We start from the raw sequence: 27080 nt of genomic DNA on the forward strand, positions 1-27080 counted from the left end.
TCGGGCAGTCCCTGAGGTCTAGATTATCCTAGGCCTTTTACGAGCTTCTCCAGCTCTTCTCCAAACAGACCTCTGTTGAAAGGTAATTTAATCGAGGCTGCCAAATTTCAGAGCCACAAGAGCTTTCTTGCAGCCACTACCCAGGGTGCCATCCTTATAAGATCACATAGTGTGTCTGCTAGATACGCCACTCCTATTTTTGCTGTCTCCTGTTTTCAGGAATTGCTGAACCCAGCACACAATCGCCCATGCCATGCCACCCTCCACAAACAGCATGTAAGGCCAAGTCATTGGCAGAGGCCTGCTTAAGAATTGCCTCAATATTCCTACCCTGAGCTTCCCTCGGGAAGTGCCACCTTCAACTGGTATAGTTCTGCAGGTGACAGCCAAAATTAGGGCATAAACCTTGGAATTCCTTTGAAGCACTTCCCTATCCTTTAATGGTAGGGGATATATCCTACTCATAAGCTTTATGTCCTTTAAGCTCCCTTGGGGAGTGTCCCACTCTGTTAATACCATCTCTTTCAGGCTTTTACTGGCTTGCCGATTCCCCATAATATGGGATCCCCTTCCATCTGATTGTCCATTGGGAGTCTGAGATCTTAAAAGTGGACATCACACTGGTAATAAGGGCCATTAATTCTTCCATGAAGAATAGGTGGACCACTACAAACTCTTGTTCCTCAGGGGAGCATTCTCCTTCCTCCAGGAGCTCTGAGGGCCTAGAACAGACCTGGGCAAGGGGCGGCCCGCGGGCTGAATCCGGCCCGCCTACGGTCTGTGACCGGCCCGCCCACTGCTGAGAGCAGACGGGGAAGGCAGCAGTTCATTCTCCGCTCCCTCGCTCCCCGATTGGCCGGCCAATCGGGGAGCGAGGGAGCGGAGAATGAACTGTTGTTTTTTTTTTTTACAGCGTCCGGTGGGGGGAGGGAGTGACTCAAGCGAAGGCACGCTGCCCGATTGGCCGGTGCTGGGCAAGGCTTGCCCAGCACCGGCCAATCGGACAGCGTGCCTTCGCTTGAGTTTCTTTCCTACATATGTCACAGTTCCGCCTTTCGTGGTCTTTTTTCAGGGGTCCCCAACCAACGGTCCGCGGCACGCGCTCCCGGTCTCTCCCGCTGCCGTTGCCGCTGGGCTGTCAGCACGTTCAAGCCCAGTGGTAACGGCAGCGGTGTTAGAAGACGGCGTAGCCACGGGTGGGCCTGGGTGGGCAGGTGCCCACCCAACTTAGACCCAGGCCCACCCAACTGGCACCGGAACTGCAAGGCTGTCGCGGGATCCCATCCCCGCGACAGCGAACAAGAGAACCCACGCCTCGCGCACCATCACGGCACACATGGGGAAGCGCTGCTGCGGCAGTATAGCCAACCGGTCTTCCTGTTCGGGGGGGGGGGAGCGGAAGCGCCGCGTGCAGCTTCCGCTTCCTCCCCCCAATGCAGGAAGATCAGCTGGCCTCTCCTGCTGCCACCCGTTCTCCTGCTATCTTCGGGCCCGCCGAACTTCCTGTTTGGGGGTGGGGAGCGGAAGCGCCGCGCACAGCTTCCGCTTTCTCCCCCAAAACAGGAAGATCAGCTGCCTCTCCTGCTACCACCGGCCTCCTGCTATCTTCGGGCGTCGGGCCGTACTGCGCGCCGATCTTCCTGCTTGGGGGGGAGGGAGGAAGCGGACGTTGTGCGCTGTGCTTCCGCTCCCCCCCCCCCGACAGGAAGTTCGGCGGGCCATACCGCCCGACGCTAGCAGGAGGCCGGTGGCAGCAGGAGAGGCAGCTGATCTTCCTGCTTTGGGGGGAGGAAGCGGAAGCTGTGCACGTGCTTGAATGTGTATGTGTGGATGAGAATGGGAGTGTGTGTGGGTGAAAACTGGAGCCTGGGTGTGTATGTGGGTGAGAATGGAAGCTTGAATATGTGGGTGAATGGGAGCTTGAATGTGTGTATGTGTGGGTGAGAATGAGAGCCTGGGTTTGTGTGGGTGGGTGAGAATGGAAGCTTGAATATGTGGATAAGAATGGGTGCTTGAATGTGTGTATGTGTGGGTGAGAATAGGACCTTAAATGTGTATATGTATGGATGAGAATGGGAGCTTGAATATGTGTGGGTGAGACTGGGAGCATGGGTTTGTGGGTGAGAATGGGAGTCTGGGTTTATGTGTGTGGGTGAGAATGGGTGCCTGGATGTGCGTCTGTGTGTGCACAAGAATATAAGCCTGGGGAGGGGTGAGAAAGTGAGAACTTGTATGTGTGTCTGCAGAGAATGTGAGCTTGTGGGGGGGGGGAGAGCATATGAGAGTGAGAGCTTGAGTGTGTGAGAGGGAGTCTGTGAGAGAAAGTGTGTGTGTGTGTGTGTGTGTGTGTGTGTGCATGGAAGGGAAGACGACAGTAATAGAAGAAAGACACTGAAAAGGAATTAGGAAATGAGCTATAAGGGAAAAAATGGGAAAAAGAGACCAGGACCAACTGATTAGAAAAATACAAAGATCAGACAACAAAGGTAAAAATATATATCTATATTTTGAGATGCTTATATTTAAATTGCTAACAACACAACCGCTCTCTCAAAATTTATGGACAGGTAGGAGCCGTGTATAAAATCGTAATAAGAAGGCTAAAGTACCACAAATCACCGTGAATTATGTTTGTATCATTAAGTAAAGCTCATACTTAGGCGTAGATGTGAATGCTATGCTGCATAATTTGGCATTATTTATCAGTAAAAAAACAACTAGTAGACCTGCATGCCTACAGCCCACCCATGTTAACCTTGTGCCCACCCAAAAAATCAATTCTGGCTACACCACTGATGTGAAGAGAGTGAGCATGAGAGTGAGAAACCTGGGTGTGTGTGAGACACAGCATGGGAGGGAGAAGCCTGTATATCTGAAAGAGAACTTGGGAGTGGGAAGCCTGTGTGTGTGTGTATGCATGAGTGAGATCAGGTGACTGGTGTGTGTGTGTGTGTGTGTGTGTGTGTGTGAGAGAGAGAGAAAGAAAGTGATTATGGGAATGAGAAGCCTGTGCATGTGGAGAGAACAAGCATGGGAGTGAGAGACTGGTGAGTGAGTGTGTGTGTGAGAGAGAGAGACAGAGAAAGTGATTATGACAGTGAGAAGCCCATATATGTAAGTAGAACACGGGAGTGGGAAGCCTGTGTGTATGGCATGAGAGAAACTGTTCAGGAAGGTGACTGGTGTGTGTGTGCCAAAGACTGTTTGGGAGATGATTGGTGTGTGAGAGACAGAAACTGGTCATGGGGGCATGACTGGTATGGTGTGTGTGTGAGAGACATGGGCACTAAGGAAGAGGACCATAAGTATAGAACTTAGCTTCTACTGCTGCTTCTGGTGTGTGCCACGGCCTGCAGGGAAGGGGAGTGGGAGAGCTGCTGGAGGGGGTAAGTAAAGGTGGCTTTAAAGTTTATTTTTCTTGACTGCCATTTTAATTGTGTGATGTCTGCTTTTTTGAAATATTTTATTGGTGTTTGGAGAATGTTTAATAGTTTTTATGAGTTTTTAATTGTTGGATGTTATTCTGTTCATAGCTGTTTTTGAAACATTTATTCTGCTTATTAGTATAGTTTTACAATTATTTCTGTGTGGGGATCTATAGTGCTTGCTAGTTCTGTTTTCCTAATAAGAGGTGTATTGGTTTTTAGTACCTGATTTAATATTTGTAGTGTTGCCTTTTCATAGATAGGGTTGCTCCTGTTTGAGTGTATTCCATAATACAGGTGTAACTGTGTGCGGATTAGTTTATGTGCATTACTACAGATCCTGGGAGTATGTTAGGTCGGTTCTGTGTCTGTTACCGAGATGAGATATTTTGCTAGCATGTAAGCGTTTGTATCGGTCTTATTTGTTGTGTTTTCTCAGAGGACATGCATTGGTGGTAAACTGCTGTCTTTTCATAAGTAGGGCTATTGAGAACTGAGTTAATTATATTAGTCCGGCCCTCTAAAACCATCCCAATTTCTCATGCGGCCCCATGGGAAAATTAATTGCCCACCCCTGGCCTAGAACAATCTGAATTCAGACCTGGAGTCCCTTTTGGAACCCTAAGTGAGCATGTGAGCTGAAGAGCCAGGGTCTCTAATTGCAGACGAGGCCCATTTTGAAAACAGACTCCTCTTCTCTGGGCCTTAGAGAACCTATGCTGAGAGGAAAGGGGGCCTAATTCCAACTTCTATATGGCTGAGAAAGCCCTATACATGAAGCAGACAAACTCTGATGATATTGCTCCAACGGCCTGCACTATGGGTCCTCCATATGGGGCCACAGGATCTTCAATCCCTGGAGCAGGTCCCTGTAGTACTTCCCTGTTGGGGAAGCCTCAGGTAGAGAGTACCCTGGTAATACACCACATGGGGGTTTTTAGGCCTTCAAGATCTCATATGCCGCTCTCTCCGGCCTCTGCCACAACAAATCCCCTGCTTGTTGCTGAATGGAGGAAGCCAACATTTCCTAAGTAGGATGCTCCACCTCCGAGTCACATACATAAGGTGCCCACCACTGTTCTAGTGCCATAGTGTGCACACCTCCGGCCCCTCATCAGCACTTTTTAAGGGTGGTGGTTGGGAGGGTAAGCATGCCAGGAATCACATAGCATTCAGTGCCCTACTGTCCTATTACAGCTCTTCCCCCCCCCCAATCTTTTTTTTGTTTATACACACAGAAGCAAGGCTCTATGTGGCGTTCAAACTTTAGTGTCCTGTGGCAGAACGGCCCCAACCACAGCTTTCATGCCATGCCCCAGACTCCTCTTATAGGGGCTGCCAACCTGCCACAGCTGAAATCAAACAGTCGCGGTACTCAATCATGTGGCTTTTCTCTCTCATGAGCAGAAGCCATGGCTCCTTGCACAGAGGCAACTGCTGTGCCCAGGAGCAGAGAGAGAAAGAGAGCCATTGAGGGCAGAACTAGGAAGGAGGGGCAGAGGGAGCAGTCTACAGCTCCACTATGCACTCTGGGTTCCTAATTCTCTGGGCTGGAGGAGCGGGAACTATCAGGATTTTCACCAGACCCTACAGGAACTGAGGAGGGACCTGAAGGAGCTCAACTGGGAGCATTTTTATTTTTTTGTCTGTTTCCCAGGAGCAGGTTTCTACCAGAAGCAGCAGCCACAAAGGTCTATTGCCCCAGGAGCTGGGCTCATTTAGGCCCAGGAGGAACCAAGACTCTGAGCTTGAACACCTATCCTTATGTGTCACAAGTGCTGGAGACAGAGACTACTATAACTGGACCAGGACCACAGCCCCCTTTATAAGCCCAGAGCGAGATCATAAGAAAAGTGTAACCTCTGTCTGTCAGCTGTGGAGGAGGGACATACCATACCTAATGACTGGTCTAACAGGAAGATAAGGAAACTTTTTTTTTTTTTCTTCAGAAAGTGTGGTAAATACCTGACATGCCCACTCAAAAGAGGTGGTTAGGATAAGAATAGTAAAAGAATTAAAAAATGCATGCGATGAACACAGAGGATTCAATGGTTGGAGAAAAAGAAAGAACAGAGATAATGGGTGGTAATTTAGGTGTAACATTTCCGCATGGGGGGGGGGGGGGGGTAGCCTGCATGAAGCGGCAGTTACATCCCTAAACACTTTGCTAGGCAGACTAGATGGACCTCTGGTTTTTATTTGCCATCATTTACTATGGAAATGATAGGACAAGGAAGAAAGATCTGGAACATGATGAGCACACACTGATTATGAGTCAGCAAAATACTGTAGCAGTGTTATAAAAACACAAAACAATCTAACACCAGATATTTCTGGTGTTCACTGTAGAAAGGCAAGGCGCATGACCACATAAAATGAACACAAATCGGATTAGAAATGAGAAACTTCAAATCTATTTTCAGAAAAGTGTTTGCAAGGAACTAGCTGAACTAGAAGTAAATTAAAATCGTGAGCTGAATGGGATATATCAGAGAATATTAAGGGAATTTAGAGAATTTCTGGCAGTTTTGCTTGCTTATCTTTTCAAATTTTATTTTATTTTATTTTTTTTAAAGAGTTGGGCCTAGTTCCAGAGGCGTGGAGAAAGGCAGATATGGTTCCTATTCATAAAAGTGGAAGTAAGGAGGTGGCTGGGAACTACAGGGCAGTTAGCTTGACCTCAATAGTGAGCAACTGAATGGAATTGCTACTAAAAGATTAATAATGCACTTTCTGGAATCCAATAGATTATAGGATCCAAGGGAACATGGTTTTACTGGAGGTAGGTCTTGTCAGACAAATCTGATTAACTTCATTGACTGGGTGACCATAGAGTTGGATCAGAGAATACTAGATGTAACGTACTTGGATTTCAGTAAAGCCTTTAACATGGCTACACAGAGACCTATAAAACTGAAAGCCCTTGATATGTTCCCTAAAGTGACTAACTTAAGGTACAAACTGGTTGAGTAGATAGCAATAATGGTAAATGGAGTATAGGGGGTGAATCCTAAGTACAAAAGAAAAGCGGGACCTGGAGGTGTTCGTATCTGATGATCTTAAGATGGACAAACAGGTGGATAAGGCAATGGTAAAAGCCAGAATGATGCTTGGCTGCATACAGAGAAGAAAAGTCACCAGAAAAAAGAAAGCATTATTGCCCCTGCATAAGCCCCTGGATTTCTGAACAACTCCGGAGATTGTACCTAGTGTAGGTAGTGGAGAGAAAGATAGTATTTGAATTCAAGAAAGTGTGGGATAAATGCAGGGGACCTTTGAGGGAATGGTGAGAATTGTAAAGCTAAATTAGGCGGGTGGAGGGGCAGACTAAATGGGCCATGTGGTCTTTTTCTGCCACCATGTTTCTATGATTTTATACAGAAGACCAAATGCTGACATCCCAAGAATTTAATTTTTTTTAAATAAAAGCAGTTTATCATCAAAATATACCCATGACTTTGCAGAATGTTTATCCTGCTTTCCATAACACTACAACAGTTTGCCATAGGTTTACCAAATGTTTTCTCAAAAACTGCCTTGCCAAAGTGACAAGATACTGACATCTTAACTCAGGTATGAACTATAAAATAAAAGGATTATTTTCACACTATTTTCCTTTAACAAGTTTATAACCATTTCCAATAGCAGATTTGTTTTTTTTAAATGTAATACTGATTGAGAAAAATCCTATATCCATAGCCAAGGTTGGTTTTACTGTGCTGTAGGACATTTAAAAATGGACACCACACATTTTCTTCTCAACATTGCATACCTTATGTAACAGATTAAATCAAGTTCCATTCTCTTCTTACTCCCCCTTTACCATTCTATGTAAAGCTGTCTTCCCCATTAACTAAAACCAAGCTCAATCCATTTAATTTAGGTAGAGTACTTCTTACCCCTAAATTAGACTCAAATATACTGGTTGAAAAGTCTGTGATCAACAAGAGATTGTGACCCATACTGGTTTTAATTTACCCTCATCCCCAAAGTTTTATGAAGAATAGACATCAAAATAAACCAACTGGCACAAACAGGAGTTACAAAACCAGGCTTGCAGTAGCATCTCATGACATGCAGGTTGACTGCAGACAAAACCAAAAACATAGCACAGTATTTCTCACCTTCACAAACTATGTCATTCCTCAAAAGGTAGCTCCAGGCATCCATTTCCATGATCTGACCATTTGCAGTACCAATTACTTTATCAAAATCATAAGTTTCATCAGTGCTCTATCCCTGGGCCCCAATAATTCTAAACCTGTGACAATCTGAAGTGCATTATGGGAGTCATAACATAAGCTACCTTTGTGTCACCATTTCATAGCCCTTTCTTAAAGCTATAGCATGTAAAGCTTTAGATGTTATCAAACATACCCAAGGCGACAAACCAAATGTGGATTTTTTTTTATGCTTCATGGTTCATTATACTTCCTGCTTAACGCATGTCATAACAGTAGAACGTAGGTGTGATAAACAGAAGTCAGAAGCACTATACAGAGTGACATCAAGTTAGGATACCAGGGACAGGAAGCTGTTTTGTCATTTACTGTATTTGGACCTCTGCAAAGATTTTCAGATATGACTGAGGATCAGAGACTGGGAATTATTGCAGTGCTATATACCTGGAATGGGGACAGGACCAAAGAACAGTAGATTGGTACAAGGTTCTTACTATGTTGGGCACTTGACCAAGCCTTTACTTTACATTGTGTATTCTAGGCCAGGGGATCTTTAAAAAATAAAACTACACAGAAGTAGCCTTTTTCTCTTACCCATTAGAGTAGCCAGAAGACACAAGGAATACATCTCTTTGTCAATCTGCTCTTGCAGTTCTTTAGAAGAATTCTTGCTAATTATGGTAACATCTTCAGGTTTCACTTCATGGGCCGAGTGGGCTAATGTAGGCTGGCTAGGTTCCTCCTTGCCCTTCATGATCTCTATGGATATTCTGTCACCATGCTGCAAGGGAACGGGCTCATTTTCCATTCCTTCCCGGGGTGGTAGAAGCTCTTTAGGAGGGAAACCAAAGCGTATGCATTGCAAATATGGAGGGATAGAAAATTCTCTGGCAATGTTTTCCTGCAGTTCATAAAACGTGGTTGAGGACTTCAGAGTGAGCATTGCTTGTCGCCCATCGTAAGTTGTGATCCTGATCTTTTTTTCTTTTGAAGCAGCAGGGAAATAAGGAACTTTTGTAGGTGTAGGGGGTGCTGACGATGAGCCATCTCGAATAGTATTGGGGGATGCAGATCTTGGATGCTCTTTCTGTTCATGTTTCAGTTTCTCGGTTTTCCGTTTCTGTAATAAGGAAGCTTGTTCTGAAATATTCTGTTGAATAGTTCTTTCAGTTTTGCTCATATTTAGCTCCTCCTTGTGCAAGGTTTTCCCTTTCTGTCCTGTAAGGATAATTTTTGTTGGAGGATGCACCTCAGAGTCCTGTCCAGGTTTAAAATCATCAATTCTCTGAGCATGAGCACCATCAATATTAACAGGGGTATAATCGTCAGGATTCTTTTTGGCAGTTTGATGCAATATTGTATTAACTACTTTCTGAACTAAAATTTCACTACCAAACTCACCAGGAAAATGCTTGGTAACAAGTTTCATAGAGACATCATACACATTGCTGTTCAGAGAAACATCACTTTCATACTGGAACCAATACACTGTTTCTCTTACCACTCTACCACCCCACTCCAATGTAATGGGAAAAGCTTCAGGAAGATTGTCATATTCTTTACCTTCCCAATAATGTTTGAATCCACAACCGCATTTTCCACCGGTGGACCTACTATTGGTTCGGTCTCCATCTAAATACACAATGGATGCATCATTTTTGACTCGGCGTACTGAGGTACCATGGCACCAGTTACAAGCAGTCAGAGTACTCAGACTATAGTCTGGGACTAGAACATCTTTCACAGCATCATAAGAGCACACCAAGCTGTTGAGGGGAAAGCTGTAGTTCTTGTCAGGCCTTAGCTGCCCATGCGTAGTTTTTGCTAAATTATAGAGTTTTCCTCCAGGAGCCAACCATTCTAAGGAAACATGAATTTCTGACAGGGCACCACAGATCAGACACTTGTGAAGGCGATTCTCTGTCACTGCCTTTTTGGCAGCCGCAGTCACTTCTTCGGGCTGAACTCCTATTACACCAGTCCTCCTGTAGCAGTACTGATGCATGTCAGCTACCAAACTAGGATGTATACCAAACTTGTTCATAAAAACTTCTTCCATTGCAGCAACGAGCCTCATCAAATACTTGTCTTGCAAACCTCTGTCGCCTCCAATTACACAACTCCCATCCTCTTCCAGTTTGACATATGTCTTAATTAAATCTTGCGGAACCCCCCAGGCTTTGGGAAGTAATTTCATTGGTATTTTAGGCAAAGAAATACCTTTTATTCCAACCAGAGGAATGTAATGATTACGACCAGAACTACTCCAAGCAATACAAATAGGCTTGTTCAACTGCCCATCTTTTCCTCTGCATTTTTCCACAGGTATAAGTCCTGGGAGAAAAGTAGCGGAATAATCCCCTGAACTTCTCATGCCACTCAATGAATCTAACAAAATGATGGGGCGATGAAGGACATTTGCCAAGCCAAAAATATGAATGTTTCTAAGCCCCAAGGGTACCCCTTCAGGTGGGATGAACAAGGGGTCGCACTCATTGATTATGTCCTCCCATTCATCCGCATCAATAAAATCATGAAAGAGCGCCTTGTACCTCCCGAGATTTTCCTTGAAATGCCTTTTCAGGTTCTCCCGCAAGGCGTGCCAGAAGAGCTCCCTGCCCACCAGGGCCCTGGACACAGCGTGGACCAGGCAGTGGCCGTCCCCATCCACGTGGACCGGGATGAAGCACTCCTGGTTGCCGTTGGCCTTCTTGATGTCCTCCAGCGTGTCATGCAGGTAGACAAGGCTACCCGAGCGGTCCTTGCCGTAGCCCACCGTGTTGACGTGCTCGGGCTCGATGAGGAAGGCCCGGTCGCCCAGCAGGGCGCAGTCGAAGAGGTCACCCTGGTTCATCTCCTTTAGCAGCTTGGCCTTGCCCGTCTGCTTGTCCATGCCGTAGCGGGCCAGGATGGGAGCGAGCAGCTTGCAGTGGTAGTTGGAGAGGCCCATAACTTTCACCAGCTCGCCGCTCCGCTTGGGGGCGCCCGTTACACCGAGCAGGGCACTCCGCAGTAAGTTGTGCAGCACCACGTCCGGGTCGGTCACCTCCTCCACGCCCAGCAGGCTGCGCTGCTCGTGCCGCCGGCCGCAGTCGGTGCACTCGATGCTGGCCACGCCATGCGCCGGGAAGAAAAGCCGCGCCTGGCAGCCTGGCTCCGGGCAGTTGCCCGACAGGATGCGCCGGTCTTTGCGCTTGGAGGCCGGCTGCTGGGACATCTCCGCGCCGCTCCCGGGTCCCCGCGTACGCCGGAGTGAGGGGGGGGGGGGTTGTTTCACAGACTCATCGTCCGCCGCAGCGCTCTCCGGTTCCCCGCGGGAAGTTTGCCCTCCGCGGTTTAATCACGGGTGGAATCGCGTCCGCACACTGGATATTGTTTTTACGGGACCCGGACAGAGCCGATGCGGAAGCGCCTGAGCGTCTTATTGCTTTTTCACCGCCCGCAACCGTTGCGGGACGTAACGGCCTCCCCTCCGCGACGTGGCTCAGTGCGCATGCGTGGGCGGCGTCTAGACAGCCGGTAATTGTAGTATTCTGGGTAAAGGCTCGCTGTGCGTTCTATTGCTGGCGGTTCAGTGTGAGAGGGACTGTAAGGACCCGGATGCCCTGGGGCGGGGTCCGCTTATCTCACAATGCCCGCCGGGAGATGTAGTGTTTGGGCTTTTTTTTTTTTTTTTTTTTGCTACCAGTTGGGTTTGCTGTATCGGGAGTTGGTGTGTTTAGGATGGTGTTACGCGATAATTGGATGATGCTTGACCCCCCTTCTATGCGATAAGAGATTTATTCCGTGAACTCTTCTTTGAATTAGCTGCCAGTGGGAATTTAGATTATGATAATTTATGTAAGAAAGTAGATGAACAAATAAGTTTTTTAAGAACGCTGATCTCTGACAGGATAAAACTGTGGTATTCTACTTGAATCGCTATAATGTCATGTTTTAGTATATGAGATAGAGATAGCAGATATATAGGGACCTTTTCAGTTTTTATTTTATTTTACGCAATAATTTATAAGTGTTTATTACAACAAAGAGAAAACGGGAACAATCAGTGGAAAAAAATTACACTCCATTTTTTAGGGTAAATACAATTTCTGTTATTGTTGTAATAAACGCTGGTATAGTCCCAAGAAAAATGAAATAAAAACTGAAAATGAAGTTCCCTGCAGAATTATTACAGCGTGTTGCGAAATGGCTATTCAGTGTGAGTGCTGTGATGAACTTTTGAACTGATAATTGTAATCAAAGATGATACCAGAATATTTTTTTCATGGTATGGTGTAGGGGAAAGTATCCTGCACTGCCCCCATTGTTAGAGGGGTATGTGTGTGCGTGTTGGGGGGCATGGAGGTCTGTGGTCACAAAATATATATTTGCAGAACTGGAGATACAAGATTTATATTGAATTTGTCTTGCACATATGATAACAAGAATGAACCTCTCTGAACCCAGGGTACAGTATGTGGGGTATGAACTTAATCTCTGAAATTTACTGCTAGTGCTCTTGTCAATACTTGCATTGTGCCAAATAGCTTTTTTTCTGAAGCTTATTAAGCTGTTTATATACAGTACAGGCAACATACTGAGGTAAGCTTGGAAGTTCTTTTTAATCAGGTGAGTAGTGCCCAAACAAATAGGACTGATTCTGTATCTTTAGGTCACATTTTTCTGATCTTTGATTGTATCTGATCTTTGATTGTATCACACGGAATTTGTCCAAAATAGTTACTTAGTACTGATATTTCTATTAGTAATGCTATTTTTGTTGTTTTCTCCTTTACCACTATGTCTGGTTTTCTAGAATTATCAGACTTTGCTGATCAACAAATTTAAAATAAACTGTAACATTAGGACACTTTGTCTTTAATCCTATGTTAGGAGAAGACCTTTTTTTAACTTTTTATTTAGAGAAACTCACAGAAATCAACAGTCATTGTAACCACAAAGTTCACACTCTGATACATCCCATAATTTTGCAAGGTAAAATATGTTACAAGGTAAAAAGACACATAAATACAGTGACAATATAATCACTCATAAATTCAAAGCAATCCAATAAAAGAAAAACCTCAAAGCCCAGACAAGGAGCTTCATAAAACATTACCACAAAAGAAAAAAAACAAATATTGCCTTTATGAACCTGTACGCTGTCTCCAGTCCCAATATCTTTCCTATATTGCATTATATTGTGCAGCCTTATCCCATATATAAGTAATCTTATCCATCAGGGCAATTTCCGCTAGAGTAGTATACCAATGGGAGAGTTGCGGACACCTTTTTCAGAAGAAGGCAATAGTGAATTGAGCAGCATGTAAAAGACTCTCCAACCTCTGTCTGTTCTTATCCAGATCCACCTGACTCCAGTATCCCAAGAGAACATAAGAACATTAGATATGCCATATCGGGTCAGACCAAGGGTCCATCAAGCCCAGCTTCCTGTTTCCAACTGTGGCCAAACCAAGTCACAAGTATCTGGCATGTACCCAAACATTAAATAGATCTCAAGCTACTATTCCTTACTGATTAATAGTAGTTTATGGATTATTCCTCTAGAAACTTATCCAAACCTTTTTTATATCCAGTAACAGTAGCTGCTGTAAACACATCCTCTGGCAATGAATTTCAGAGCTTAACTATGCACTGAGTGAAAGAATTGTCTTCGATTTGTTTTAAATGAGCTATTTGCTAACTTCGTGGAGTGCCCCCTAGTCATTCTACTATCCGAGAGAGTTCTTTCATGACTTTGTAGACCTCTATCATATCCCCACCTCAGACGTCTCTTCTCCAAACTGAACAACCCTAACCTCTTTAGCCTTTCCCCATAGGGTAGCCGTTCCATGCCCCTTATCATTTTGGTTGCCCTTCTCTGAACTTTCTCCAGGGCAACTATATCCTTTTTGAGATATGGCAACCAGAATTGCACACAGTATTCAAGGTTTGATCTCACTATGGAGCAAAACAGAGGCATTATGACATCTTCCGTTTTATTTGCCATTCCCTTCCTAATAATTCCTAACATTATGTTTGCTTTTTTGACTGCCACAGCACACTGAGCCAAAGATTTCAATGTACTATGACACCTAGATCTCTTTCCTGGGTGGTAACTCCTAAGATAGAAACTAACATTGTGTAACTACAGCAATGGTTATTTTTCCCTATATGCACCACTTTGCACTTGTCCACATTAAATTTCATCTGCCATTTGGGAGCCCAATCTTCCAGTCTGACAAGTTCCACCTGCAATTTATCACAATCCGCTTGAGATTTAATTACTCTGCATAATTTTGTGTCATCTGCCAATTTGATCACCTCACTCGTTGTACCCCTATCCAGATCATTTATAAATATATTAAAAATCACCGGTCCAAGTACAGATCCCTGAGGCACTCCACTGTTTATCTTTTTCCACTGTGAAAACTGACCATTTAATCCTACTCTCTGTTTCCTGTCTTTCAACCAGTTTGCAATCTACAAAAGGAAATTGCCTCCTGTCCCATGACTTTTAGTTTTCTTAGAAGCCTCTCTTGAGGGACTTTGTCAAACTCCTTCTGAAAATCCAAATACACCACATCTACCAGTTTAACTTTATCCACATGTTTATTCACCCCTTCAAAAAAATGTAGATTTGTGAGGCAAGACTTCTCTTGGGTAAATCCATGTTGGCTGTGTCCCATTAAACCATGTCTATCTAAATGTTTTGTGATTTTTATTCTTTATAACAGTTTCCACGATTTTTCCTGGCACTGAAGTCAGGCTCACCGGTCTTCAGATACAACAGATGATTTTAATGATAGGTTACAAATTAATTGTAATAGATCTGAAATTCCATTTTTTAGTTCTTTCAGAAGCCTGGTGTTTATACCATCTGGTCCAGGTGATTTACTAGTCTTCAGTTTGTCAGTCTGGCCTACCACATCTTCCAAGTTCACCGTAATTTGGTTCAGTTCATCTGAATCATCACCCATGAAAACCTTCTCCGGAATGGGTATCTTCCCAACATTCTCTTCAGTAAACACTGAAGCAAAGATTTCATTTAGTCTTTCTGCAATGGCCTTATCTTCCCTAAGAGCCCCTTTAACCCCTTGATCATCTAATGGTCCAACCGACTACCTTGCAGGCTTTCTGCTTCGGATATATTTTTTAAAGTTTTTATTATGAGTGTTTGCCTCTATGGCCAACTTCTTTTCAGATTCTCTTTTATCCTGTTTTATCAGTATTTTACATTTAACTTGCCAATGCTTATGCTTTACCCTATTTTCTTCTGATGGATCCTTCTTCCGATTTTTGAAAGAAGATCTTTTGGCTAAAATAGCCTTTTTTACCTCACTTTTTAGCCAGTAAACAAATCACCTTCCTTCCACCATTCTTAAGGCATAACTGTGGAATCAAATCAAAAGAGGAGGCAACTATAATTTGAATAATCACATATATCTCTCCACAAAATTGCTGTACCTTAATACAGTCCCACCACATATGAAAATAAGTCCCAAGGGCGCCACAGTGTTGCCAATAAGGACTAGAGGAACTAAACTTGGAAAAGAATACTGGATACCTATTTACTCTGTGTAGTAGTTTATATATAAGCTCCTGACTTTTTTTTACAGATGGATATCTTTGCTGCCGATCCCCATATCAATTGTGAATCAGTTTCATCCAATTCCAGCTTGAGACACAATTACATTAAGCAATAAGCAATGCATTAGTATCCCAACTCACCATCACCAAATGCTAAATAACGATATAATTTTGTGATACCCTTGAGTACAGATCCCTTCTGTGTTAATATTTTTTCAGTGAGATTCCTCTTTTGGAGGGATTTCTCTCCCGCAGCCCGCTCCAAAGTCAGTTTACGTATATGCAACTAAATATAATGAGTATGTACCGGTAAATGAAATTTACCCCTAAGATCCTCAAATGTAGTAAAAAAGGAGCCCACCCATAATTGATGCCTTTAACAGCTTCATTATACATCATTACACATAGGGGGTAATTTTCAAAATCCTTGTGGATCTTGCACACCCCTCAACTACTTTTTACCCATGAACCTGCAAGATCGTTTTACAAGGGAAATTCCCCATAGAGTTATAGGGTACATTGCTTTGGTGTTCTCAATAGAAAGGCAGTCATTGAATGCAGATAAACTAAACTTTTCCTTTTGTAAATTGGACCTGCAAAGTGCGCATGTAGAAAAGTACCCACAGACTTTGCAACAAATGTCTTTTACTGGTCAGGGAAAGGGAGGGAGGGAGGAAAGGAAGCCTTGATAAGAACTGGGGGGAAGGAGGGGGCAGATGAGCAGGGAGTAAGGGTCCTGAGGGCATCTGGTCCTAGACGTATTCTTTGTTCATTGGAATAATATGTGTATTTTTGTGCTACTGGGCTTTTTTTTTCTTACTGATTGGCGCACTAAGCTATGGTGTACTGTATGGATTTTGCTTCCGGCAATCAGTGACCAGTAAAGGATTTTATTTTGGTGAACAACAGCTACAGTGTGAAGTGTGACATTTGATGTTGACTGGACTGACTGCAGAAGAGCCCCAGGTGAGAAAGCAAAATCCTTAAATGTCTTGAAAGACAGACTCTTTCCACCTGTGTGAGAGAAACCCAAGAGCATGGGTACTGCTCTGGCCCATGACCTCCCCTGCATGCCAGAAGAAGTTGGGACAGGGCCTACATACATTATAACAGTATTTACCCTGTATTAGAAATGTATGCAGGTACTTTAGCACATTTAAACAATGTAATAATCCTTTAGTCACTCACTGTAGCAAATGCACACCCTGACAGGTAAACTGTCTGTGCCAGGGCCCCTCCTTTCTGGGCTTTTCCCTGAGGCTTGTTTTGTTAAACTCATGACGCCTCTTGGGGAGTATCAAAATCTCTTCTGACATTCTTACTCTTCTTTGACATCACTTAACCTCATTCAGGGTCTTTTAAGAACACTGATGGACTCTAGCAAGGAGAAAATTTGGGACCATCTTACAAATAATTACGTTTGTATAATTTAGCATAATTAGATTTCTTTGGCGCATAATTTACCAGGGTGAACCTTATTCTTAGAGAATACTAAAAGGAAATTTTATATAGAAATTTTGTTTGCAGCTCCCATTACATTTATATTTGCTGAGTAGTGGATCAGTGTGTATTTTCTGTACTAAATGCCCAATTGCTAAATCAAACAGAAAGGGGACAACCTTGTCTAGTACCACTAAAGATAGAAAAGAATATATGGAGAGAATCCTTTGTTAGCACCCTGGTCCATAGATTTGCATAAAGGGTTTATCCAGTCAATAAAGATATCAGGAAAACCATATTTATGCAGCACAGAAAATAAAAAGGGCCAGTGCAGCCTATCATAACCCCTATTGGCATCAAGAGAAACTATCATACAAAAAATGTTTTTCTTATTGGCCAAATGTGTAATTTTATTGGGGTGGGAGAACCTGCTACACATTCTAATGCAGAGAAATGAAACATACTGAAGAGAAGTGCAACTTACAAAGAGATCCAGCAGCCTTTGGTTAGGAATTGTAGCAGGAGGCAGGGGTAGGGATCACCATAGATAAAGCAGAGGAAGCACTAGGCTGAAGAAACTGGCTTCACATGAGTGTTTGCTTGCTGTGAAACCACCTTTTCTGATTTAAATTGCCGTGGAAGGGAAATGCTGTGAAACCATCACTGAACTGGGCTGTTTTAAAGCTGGAAAACCTAGAAAGCTAAGCAGCAGTCTGTAATTTGGCCAAAGGAACCTGATAGGCCTGTCCTTGTGGATGGAGCTACAGTTCAGATTGGGCCTAGTCCAGGAAAGGTTGGAGGATTCCTACTGCTCCTGAAAGATCTTGATGTGAAGACCTCATAAGAACTGGAATATATTCTGATGTAAGGACTGGGGGCCTATTAGATCTTGAGGCCTAGTGGATGAAGATAGTAGGAAGGTAAGTCCTATATAGGACTTTTACTGACCAAACCAGTTTTTGTTTTATGAAATTAAAAACCCTGAAATCACTGTGCACTGTCTCCTCTATAGATGTGCAACTCTTACTTGGGGGCACACAAACTATTTTTTTTTCCTGCTCCTGCTGGCAATTAACTCCCATGCTTGACTCTCTATCCCATGGCCCAGACAATGTGTGTATATAGTGACTGCATTCCAAGGGGTGAGATGCTGGGACAAACCAGGCAGGACTAGGCTTTGGGTATTAAATTAAAGTTTATTGATTGGAAATAATTAAATTAAAGTCCATTTGTCCATAAGATTGAAGTTACATCTGACTGTTGGTACATTGGTAAATTTCTCTGTAGGTAGGTGTCCTTTGTTTCAGGCATCTGAATAGAGCTTCCCATGGTGATTTTAATTGCGCAAAGCTCACCCAGCGATTAACTAGGAATCCTATTGGAGGGGTCCCCTCAAACACAGCAAAACAGCCCTACCTGAATCCTTATCAATCCTGGACACCCGGCCCATCCTGGTCCCATAAGTAGAAATCTGATCAGGGTCTCCCAGTCTTGCACATTCATGGTCTTCAGTCCTCTGGATTGAAAGACCAAAAGGAAATCCGGCTCAAAATCTATCTTTCTGTAATTAATGGAAGCAAGACCCTCTAGTAGGGAGTACACAATGAGGAGTCCCTTCAACTTAAAGCTCAGGGTGAGGCTGGGAGGTCTCATCAGAGAGGTTAAAAAAAAGCATCTTCACTGTTACAAGGCTTTCTAACACTGTCCACCCCGAGCACTAAAATGGCTGGGTTAATTAGGATGAGGTATCTAACCACAGCGCTCCAGGTTAGGAGGCACTGAGAGGGATGGAAAGTTCATAGATGGAGGGTTCTAAGCAGGGACCTAGTAACAGCTAGTGGCCAACCCTTAGAGGTGCCACACATGAAAAAGTGCGTCCAACATGTGCGTGAAGACATTTAAGCCATACTGGTCATAGTATTAGCCCTCCGCACATCCTTAAGTCCCAATGGAATAAGGTGTTAATACCTGCTGGAACACTGTGCCGCAGATTTGGCTGGAAATGTCTATTCAAATGAACATTCAAACATACTGTATGTAGCCCCTCTGTCAGTGTCCTCACTGAGCATGGAAGATGTACGACAGGGGCTGGCTGATACTTTTTGCCCTCTCCAGATCCCAAAATTTTAATAACAAGGGTGGGGGGAAGCACTGCTTCAAGACCCTTGGGTTTAAGCGCTACTCTTTTTCTGCAATAAAGTCTCCTCATACAGGTGTGATGTTTTAACACAAAATAATCTCAATTAAAATAACTTGACATCTGTTACATTTTTTGGGTTTGGCATCCATAATGTACACTGACATTGGCTGCCGATAGAACAAAGAGTGCAATATAAAACACTTTGCACAATTCACAAACTGATCAACGAAGAAAAAGCGGATTGGCTAAACACAGCACTTCGCTTACACATCCCACAGAGAAATCTTAGATCAGCTAATAAAGCTCTACTAACCATCCCCTCGGTCAAGACAGCAAACCTGACCCAAGTTAGAGAGCGAGCACTATCATTAGCCGGACCAACATTATGGAACTCATTACCACTCGAAACAAGATTACAGAAAGATTTACAAAACTTAGATTGTAAGCCCTCTGGGGATAGGGAAATACCTACAGTACCTGAATGTAAACCGATGTGATATCTCAGATCGAATGTCGGTATATAAAAAATAATAAATAAATAAAATAATTAAAAATTTACAACTCTTTAAAAAAAGTTTAAAAACATGGCTTTTCAAAAAGCATTTCACAATGAGAATGGAGAATAAGAAGTATAAATGAACAAGCAAAAGAACATCTACACACAGCACAAAGTCATCTAGTAGCGTACTTGTATATTTTATTGTTTTTACTCATAATTATAGACTAATATAAGAGATCTGCAGTATAAAGTACAATTCTTGTATGGTTTTCTTATTAATCATATAAAAGGACAAGATCCAGATCACTCATCATATACCTTATATTATGAAAACATGTTACTGATAAATGTATTGGCACTGTGTTAAAAAGATTTTAACCAAATATAAATTTACGTGCCTCTCCGTAAATCGTTGTGATGGTGCATTACTAAACGACGGTATAGAAAAGATTTTAAATAAAGAAATAAATAAAGCAATCTATTCTTCCCTTGAATAGACCCTTGGGATCACCTCTGGCCCTTTCTGAATTTTAGGGCTCTCCACAGGGGTAGATGTTAGGGTTCCTCATTTCTACACTGCATTTCCCTTTACACTTGGGATCCACTGCTGGTCTCTGCTGCTGTCTCCTCTCCTCAGTGCACTGGATAGGCAGCTAGGCATCGACTCCTGGGTGAGGATAAGATAAGGAGCTGTCTTTTTTCTTCTCCCAAGTGACACAGATTGTGCACACACACTCCCAAAGTTTCTGCTGGGTTGGTACGAAGTCTCTCAGGTTGAGTGACATGGGGTGAACCTCAAGGTTTGCATTACTGCAGGACAACCTCTTGTCACAAACGTCTAATTCCTAAATTCCAAATGAATCAAACTTTCTAGTCTCCCTTCCACAAGGGACAAGAAACTTCAAGGACTGTGGCTTTCATTCAGTTCCTGGGTAATCTTAAAATTATATTATACTTAAACCTATACTACCTTACTATATTTACTCAGTTTTGACATCTAAATAGTTGATTCTTCACTTTATGTGATATTTAATCTATATTACCTTTCACCATGAAAATAAACTGTAAATAACTAACTTTGCATATTTACTCATACGATACCTAATCCTATATTACGTTAATTATTTAGACCATCACACGTTATTTATGCAACCTCTGTTATGTTATTACGTGTTGAAATCAGTTTTTTGTAAAGCTCATACGCTGCTTTTATGTTCCATGTAAACCGATGTGATGTACCCAACGAATGTCGGTCTAGAAAAAACTTTAAATAAATAATCTCTTTCCTCCTTTACTAAGAAGAAAACATGCTTTGCCATGCACAGTTGTGAGCAAAAGTTTAGACACTCCTGGTCAAATTGTACAGAAGCAAATACAACTTCCACATGGTACAAAATTAAAGATATCATCTTTCTGCTATTTTTAATGCAACCTCACTATTTATTTGCTGATTTTAACAGATTGAATATGGCATGTGCAAAAGTTTGGATACATGCCATGCACTACCTTTAGGGGTTGTGGAAATTTAAATCAGACTACTCACTTGTCTGCAGTTTTCGGGTGAGGGCTCTGAAGCAAATGGTGGTCGGAGTGGGTGAGTGAATGGATGCCTTGGCAAACTGGTGCTTGGAAGTACATGCGCAAGTATTTTCAGAAGCGAAATGCACGTGGACATCAGCCAACTTTATAAAACACCTGCCTCAATGTATAAATTGAGGGTTATCATGCATACATGTTAGAATTATTGTGTGTGTAAATTATATGGGCACACTAACTGGTCGATTTTCAAAGCCCTACGCACACCAAAGCCAGGAGATATGCTCGTGACTCGGCCTGGCGCATGCTGAGCAAATTTTAAAAACTGCAAATACGCCTGTATCTCCTGTTACATGCACAAAAGAGTTTTTCACAAAATGGGGCAGAGCATGGGCAGGGCATGGATAGGCTGGGTCTGTACCATGAAGTCTGGGATTAAGTCTTTACACGCACAAGTGCTCGCCAGGATCCCCTATCGTGTAACTTTACTTCTGCTAAGGATGGCGTGTAAGTTGTGAAATAAAAAAAAAAATAGGGTAGTCATCGGAGGTTTAAGGGTCAGGGGCTATAATAGGGTAAAAGGGAGGAGAGTTTTAGCTAGGGGGTTTGGGAAGTCCTTCACTAGGGTGAACTGGGAACAAACTGGGAAAAGAGGTACTTGCGTTGGCGCACGTGCTAGTAAAATCTCCCTCACTTATACGAGCAAGGCGCTACTTGCGCGCACATGCATGAGTCAATATGGAATCATATGCACATGTATGCACAGATAGCCAATTTTAAAACACGCACATATACACGTATATACGCACATATGTTTTAAAATCGCCTTGTACATGTGCGTCTGTACACGGGTCATAAAACTTACCTCTGTATGCACAACTCCATGATGATACGTGCATACTTTCAGAGTGGAGATACGTGGCATTTTATAAACTATAGCTCGCATTGGATAGTTTATGAAAAACAGGTGTAACTTTAGACATGTTAACTTAATGCACACTGTTGAAAATTACCCTCTTTTTGAGTAAACAAACTAAAATTATATTTTCTTAACCAGAACTATATTGTGAAGGAGTAAACACATATAAGTTCTATGGTATTGTTAAAAACATGCTTAGGGCCATCCCAGTGGCTCAGGTGGCAAGTGCTATGCTGTGCCATGTGGAGATTCCCCATTTTGATCTCAAGTTGGGTCTTCTGTTCCCTGCTTCACCTTGGAATGCTACAAAAGCCATGTTCACAGACCCTGTGGGGGTTATAGCTTAAGGGTGACACTTGGTGGCTGGATTCAGGGCCAAGATTGCAGCGCTCCACGAGGAGCCTTGATACCTAGACCAACACCGTCACTGCATTGACTTAACTAGGTATGTTGGGAAGGGAAATGTAAAATAGGAGCAGGAGGAAACATTCCAAACAATATAGCCTCAGATGCAGGAATGGCCACATTCTTGCTGCATCCAATTTACTTAGTATTTATAGACCACCTACATCAAGGCTCTAAGTAGCAATGACAGAGGGGAGCACCCGGGAGGAGGTGTGGCGCTTTATGTCCGGGATGGCATAGAGTCCAACAGGATAAACATCCTGCATGAGCCCCGGAGGGGCTTGAGCCTGCCCTGCCGCCCCCGGAGGGGCTTGGACTTACTGCTGTGCCCCGGGAGGGGCCTGAGCCTGCCGTGCCACCCCGGGAGGGGCCTGAACCGGTCCTGCTGCCGTCCCTGGAGGGGTTTGAACCGGTCCAGCTGCCGCCCCTGGAGGGGTCCGTACCGGCCCAGCTGCTGCCGCCCCTGGAGGGGTCCATACCGGCCCAGCTGCTGCCGCCCCTGGAGGGGTCCGTACCGATCCAGCTGCCGTCCCTGGAGGGGTCAGTACCGGTCCAGCTGCTGCCGTCCCTGGAGGGGTCCATACCGGCCCAGCTGCTGCCGCCCCTGGAGGGGTCCGTACCGATCCAGCTGCCGTCCCTGGAGGGGTCAGTACCGGTCCAGCTGCTGCCGTCCCTGGAGGGGTCCATACCGGCCCAGCTGCTGCCGCCCCTGGAGGGGTCCGTACCGATCCAGCTGCTGCCGCCCCTGGAGGGGTCAGTACCTGCCTTGTTGCCCCAGGAGGAGTCTAACCCTGCCACCTTGCCCCAGGAGGGGTTACGGACTATTTCGCTGCCCCAGGTGGGGTTTGTGTCCCCCTTGTCACCCCAGGAGGGGTTATGGACTGCTTTGCTGCCCCAGGAAGGAGTTGAACCTGCCGCATCGCCCCAGGAGGGGTCTGCCTTCATTATTCAGTACCCCCTGCAAAGTTGGGACCCAGGAGGAGGGGGAGGCCTTGAGAGGGGGGTACTGTTACGGCTATGGCTGCTGTGCAACCGCCTCACCACCAAGGGTCCTTTTAGAGCAGGCTCTCCTGATGGGCCCAGTCCATCTTCCTTGTTCACTCTATGTTCTGGACTTCCCTTTATAACCCTGCCTGGCAGTTCCCTCGGTGCTTCGGCATCGAGCTCACCTGGGCTCCCTGCTCTAGCCTTCCTTGCTTTGCTGTGCGTGTGGTCTTTGGGCCCTGCTTTGCCTTGCCTTGCGCTGTGTGTGGCCTTCAGGCCTTCTACCCTGCTTTGCCTTGCCTTGCGCTGTGTGTAGCCTTCGGGCCTTCTACCCTGCTTTGCTTTGCCCTGCCATGTGTGTGTGGCCTTCGGACCCTCTGCTCTGCCGTGTGAGTGAGGCCTTCAGGTCCGCTGTCCTACTGTGTGCATGTGTGGCCTTCAGGCCCTCTGCCCTGCCATGTTTGTGGCCTTCGGGCTCTCTGCCTTACTACTAGGTACCTTGACCCAGCCTGGACTCTGACACTGTTGCCTGCCCTGACCCAGCCTGGACTCTGACACTGTTGCCTGCCGTCTGCCCTGACCCAGCCTGGAATTTGACACTGCTTCCAGCCTTACTCTGCTCCACTGTCACCATCATCAGAGACCTTCCAGCCATCCCTATCTCTCTCTACCTGGAGTCACTCCAGAAGGTGGTGTTCACAACACCAGAACACAGCCCGAGCGTAACAACAAGAACAGCAACAGTTTCTTGAGGCACTGGCCTCCTCCCTTGAGTGTTTGCACGCCTGGCTTGATGACCTGTCCGGTAATTCAGTTCCAGTACTGGCTTCCTCTCACCAGCAGTCTCCCTCCAATCCTAGAGCCTTGCTGGCTCTACCAGCTCTGCCTCATTTCAACAGTGACTCCAAGCTCTGCAGAGAGTTCATCAACCAATACTACATGCAGTTCACTCTGCAGCCCTCCATCTTTCAAGATGAACTCATGAAAGTCACCTTTATCTTGCCTCGTCTGGAAGGGAAGGCATTGGCTTGGGCTTCGCCCTTATGGGAGAGATTCGATTCGCTCCTACAGGAACTGTCTCAATTCGTGGCTGTGTTCCGGAGGACTTTTGACGATCCTGGGTGGCATGCTGTGACAAGCACTAATTTGCTATACCTTCAACAAGGCCAAAGAAGCCTATTTGATTAACGATTGAATTTTGGACTTTAGCTACAGAACTCTCCTGGCAGGAAGACTGCCTGCGTGCTATCTACCTGGATGGACTTTCCCTGCAGCTGAAGGATGAACTGGCAGCTCGGGAGCTCCCTCCTTCACTTGAGGATCTCATTGATCTGGCTGGCCGAATTGATCATCATCTCCAAGAGCGCCACCGGGAGAATTGGATACCCAGAAGGCCCTCTCAGGTTCACTCCCACTCGCCACTAGCCCTGCCTCTGGTAGGGTCTCCATCGTGGCCAAGATGGAAGAATCCATGCAGTTGGGCCGTGGGTGACTGTCCCCGGAAGAGCGCCTCCGGCGGAGACAAACTGGCCTGTGTCTGTACTGAGGAGCACCTGGCTGTTATGTTTTTGTAAGAATGTGAACCCTGGGTTGAGATGAGAGGAGCCCTGTGAGCCTCACCATCAGCAGGCGTAGTCTCAGTGGCGTGGGACACAGCTAGAAGTAGAGACTTTATTATGAAGGAAGGAAAAAGTAATGTCCACAGAGTTGGAGATGTAGTAATTGTTGCAACTGTCGCAGTCTGATGGCTTCACTCCGCCTACCTTTCTTTTTCTGCAACTCCTCCTGCTCCCTGTGGACGTCTGGATGCCGCGGTGTCTGCCCGCAGTCCTCTCCAGTGTCCCCAGACCGGCTTGGGCGCTGCCTCCCGCCATGCTCCTCAGGTACCTTAGGGTGCGTGCGCCATGCGGCCCTCATTCTTATTTCCTCTAGGGCATGAACCTCAGGGGCGTCCCCCTGTGATGACGTCACATTGCCCGGATATTTAATCCTATTGTTTATTGCTAGCCTTTGAGTTAGCAGGGGATTTCCTACGGATGGGATTCATTCTCCATACCCAGCTACTCTGCCTCCAACTTCTGTTTGGACTCTTTGCTGTTAAGGAGGTACCCGCTCCTCGGGGGCCTCTCTGCTTCTTTCAGGTCACTATCAGGAACCGGTACTCGCTCCTCAAGGGCCCATGTTCCCTGACTCGCTGCCTGTGTCCATCTCCTCTTCTACTTGGAAGAATTCGCTACAGACCCCATCTGTGAGTACTACTACCATCTACTCCTCAGAGCTGTTTCCCTGGAACCAGGTACTTGCTCCTCGAGGGCCTGCCTCCGTTCTAGCACCAGTGCCATCTTCCACGGAGAACTGCTACGTGAGTACTTGCCAATGAGTCTCTGTGCCCAGGGATCTGGTACTCGCTCCTCGAGGGCCAGCTCTCTCTATCTCGGGGCTTCTCCGTACTGGGGACTCTGTGAATATCTCAGAGTACTCATTTTCTCAGTTCTTCTTCCTACAGCACTGTTACCGGAGAAGCCGCTGTTCCAGCGCCCTGAGGAATACTAGCCCAGCCGGGCTCCATCTTCTACTCACTACCGCCACCTCTGGTGGCTTCATAAACTGTATAATAAAAGATATCATCTGTGTTTGTGTGTCCGGAGCTGAGCCTGACCTGTGGCCCCTCACGGGACTTCCCCCCCTGTGGGCGTGGTCAGCTGCCACAGTGTCCAAGGGTCCACCTAAACCCTACAAAACATAACAGTAGTACAGTCCTGAGCAATGGGGAATACCCAGAGCGAGGCCACACATGAGAAGATCCGGTAGTGACCCACGGAGCAGGGTAGACCGGGGATCCCCTCTGACGAGTGTAGGCACCTCAGGAATACAGATCTGTAGTGGCCCACAGAGTGGGGTATGCCGAGGATGTCTGTACAGTAGATATTGAAGAACTGGTAGAGATGCCGGAACCCAGAAGTGGCTCCCATAGTTGATGTGTTGATACTCTGCAGTGCAGGAAAGCTGAATAGCTTCTACTGAAGAAAGGAGGTAGTGGCCTGAGGCTCAGGTTACACCGCATGAAATCCTCAATACAGTTTGTATAGTAGATGTCAGTAGAGGTACTCACAATAGATGGTTCCTGGAGAGAGAGAGAGACCTGAGAAGTAGGTCTAGTAACAGACAGGTAGGCCCTCCTAGGAGCAGATAGCCGGGAATGCAGGGGAGCCCCCGAGGAGCGGGTACTCAGAGCGTTAGATGTCAAGACCAATGTCAGGAACAGGAAGTCCTTGAATGAGGTGGATTCAGCAAGACTGAATTCCTTGCTAACTTGAAGAAGGCAAGGGCCAGTCGGATTAAATACACTAGCGGGTTGACGTCTTCGGGAGGGGACACCCCCGAGGTTCCCGCCATGACGTGTTCAAAAGAGGCCCTTGTGCGCGCGCATGCACGCCTAAGTAATTCCAGGTCCAAGATGGCGGTCGGCAGCACCCTCGCTGTCCCAGGAACGCCGGAGAGGTCAGCGGGGATTAGCAGAGATCACCATTCTTCCCAGACTTAACAGAGCAGGGAAAAAGAGGTGAGCATGAGAGGTCGCAGCCATCTGCGACTGACAGGCGTAACAGTAACAGTACCCCTCTTCTTAAGGGCCCCTCCCCAGGGGTTTTGGCTTCCTAGGATGTGACCTGTGGAACTGTTGGATCAACTCCTTCTCGAGGATGTTAGGCTCCCAACTATTTTCCTCAGTACCAAATGCTTCCCAGGAAATAAGTTACTCCCATCGTCTGCCATGTTTTCTTACATCAAGGATGTCTTCCACCTGATAGGTGATGTCTTCTTTGGCAGAGAGAGACTGAGGTTCAGGTGTAATCCTGGAGAATTTCGACAAGATGAGTGGCTTCAAAAGGGAGATGTGGAAAGCATTATGCTATAGTTACACGATGTTAAGTTCCATATTAGGAGCTACCACCCAAGAAAGAGATCTAGGCATCATAGT

The 27080-nt window shown here is 45.3% G+C and overlaps 1 protein-coding gene across 2 annotated transcripts in view; it reads right to left on the bottom strand.

Moving 5' to 3' along the window:
* VCPIP1 (valosin containing protein interacting protein 1) overlaps positions 1-11179 on the bottom strand; it is a 76542-nt gene extending 65363 nt beyond the window's left edge. Inside the window, exon 1 of one of the 2 annotated variants that reach the window (XM_029591406.1) lies at positions 8201-11179. In XM_029591406.1, coding sequence (XP_029447266.1) covers positions 8201-10823 — 2623 coding nt within the window. In that variant the 5' untranslated portion in view covers positions 10824-11179. The remainder of the gene's footprint in view (positions 1-8200) is intronic. The other variant, XM_029591405.1, reaches the window with a different exon arrangement.
* Between the last annotated feature and the right edge of the window lie 15901 nt (positions 11180-27080).

This window comes from Rhinatrema bivittatum, chromosome 2, assembly GCF_901001135.1.
Source record: "Rhinatrema bivittatum chromosome 2, aRhiBiv1.1, whole genome shotgun sequence".
Lineage (NCBI taxonomy): Eukaryota > Metazoa > Chordata > Amphibia > Gymnophiona > Rhinatrematidae > Rhinatrema > Rhinatrema bivittatum.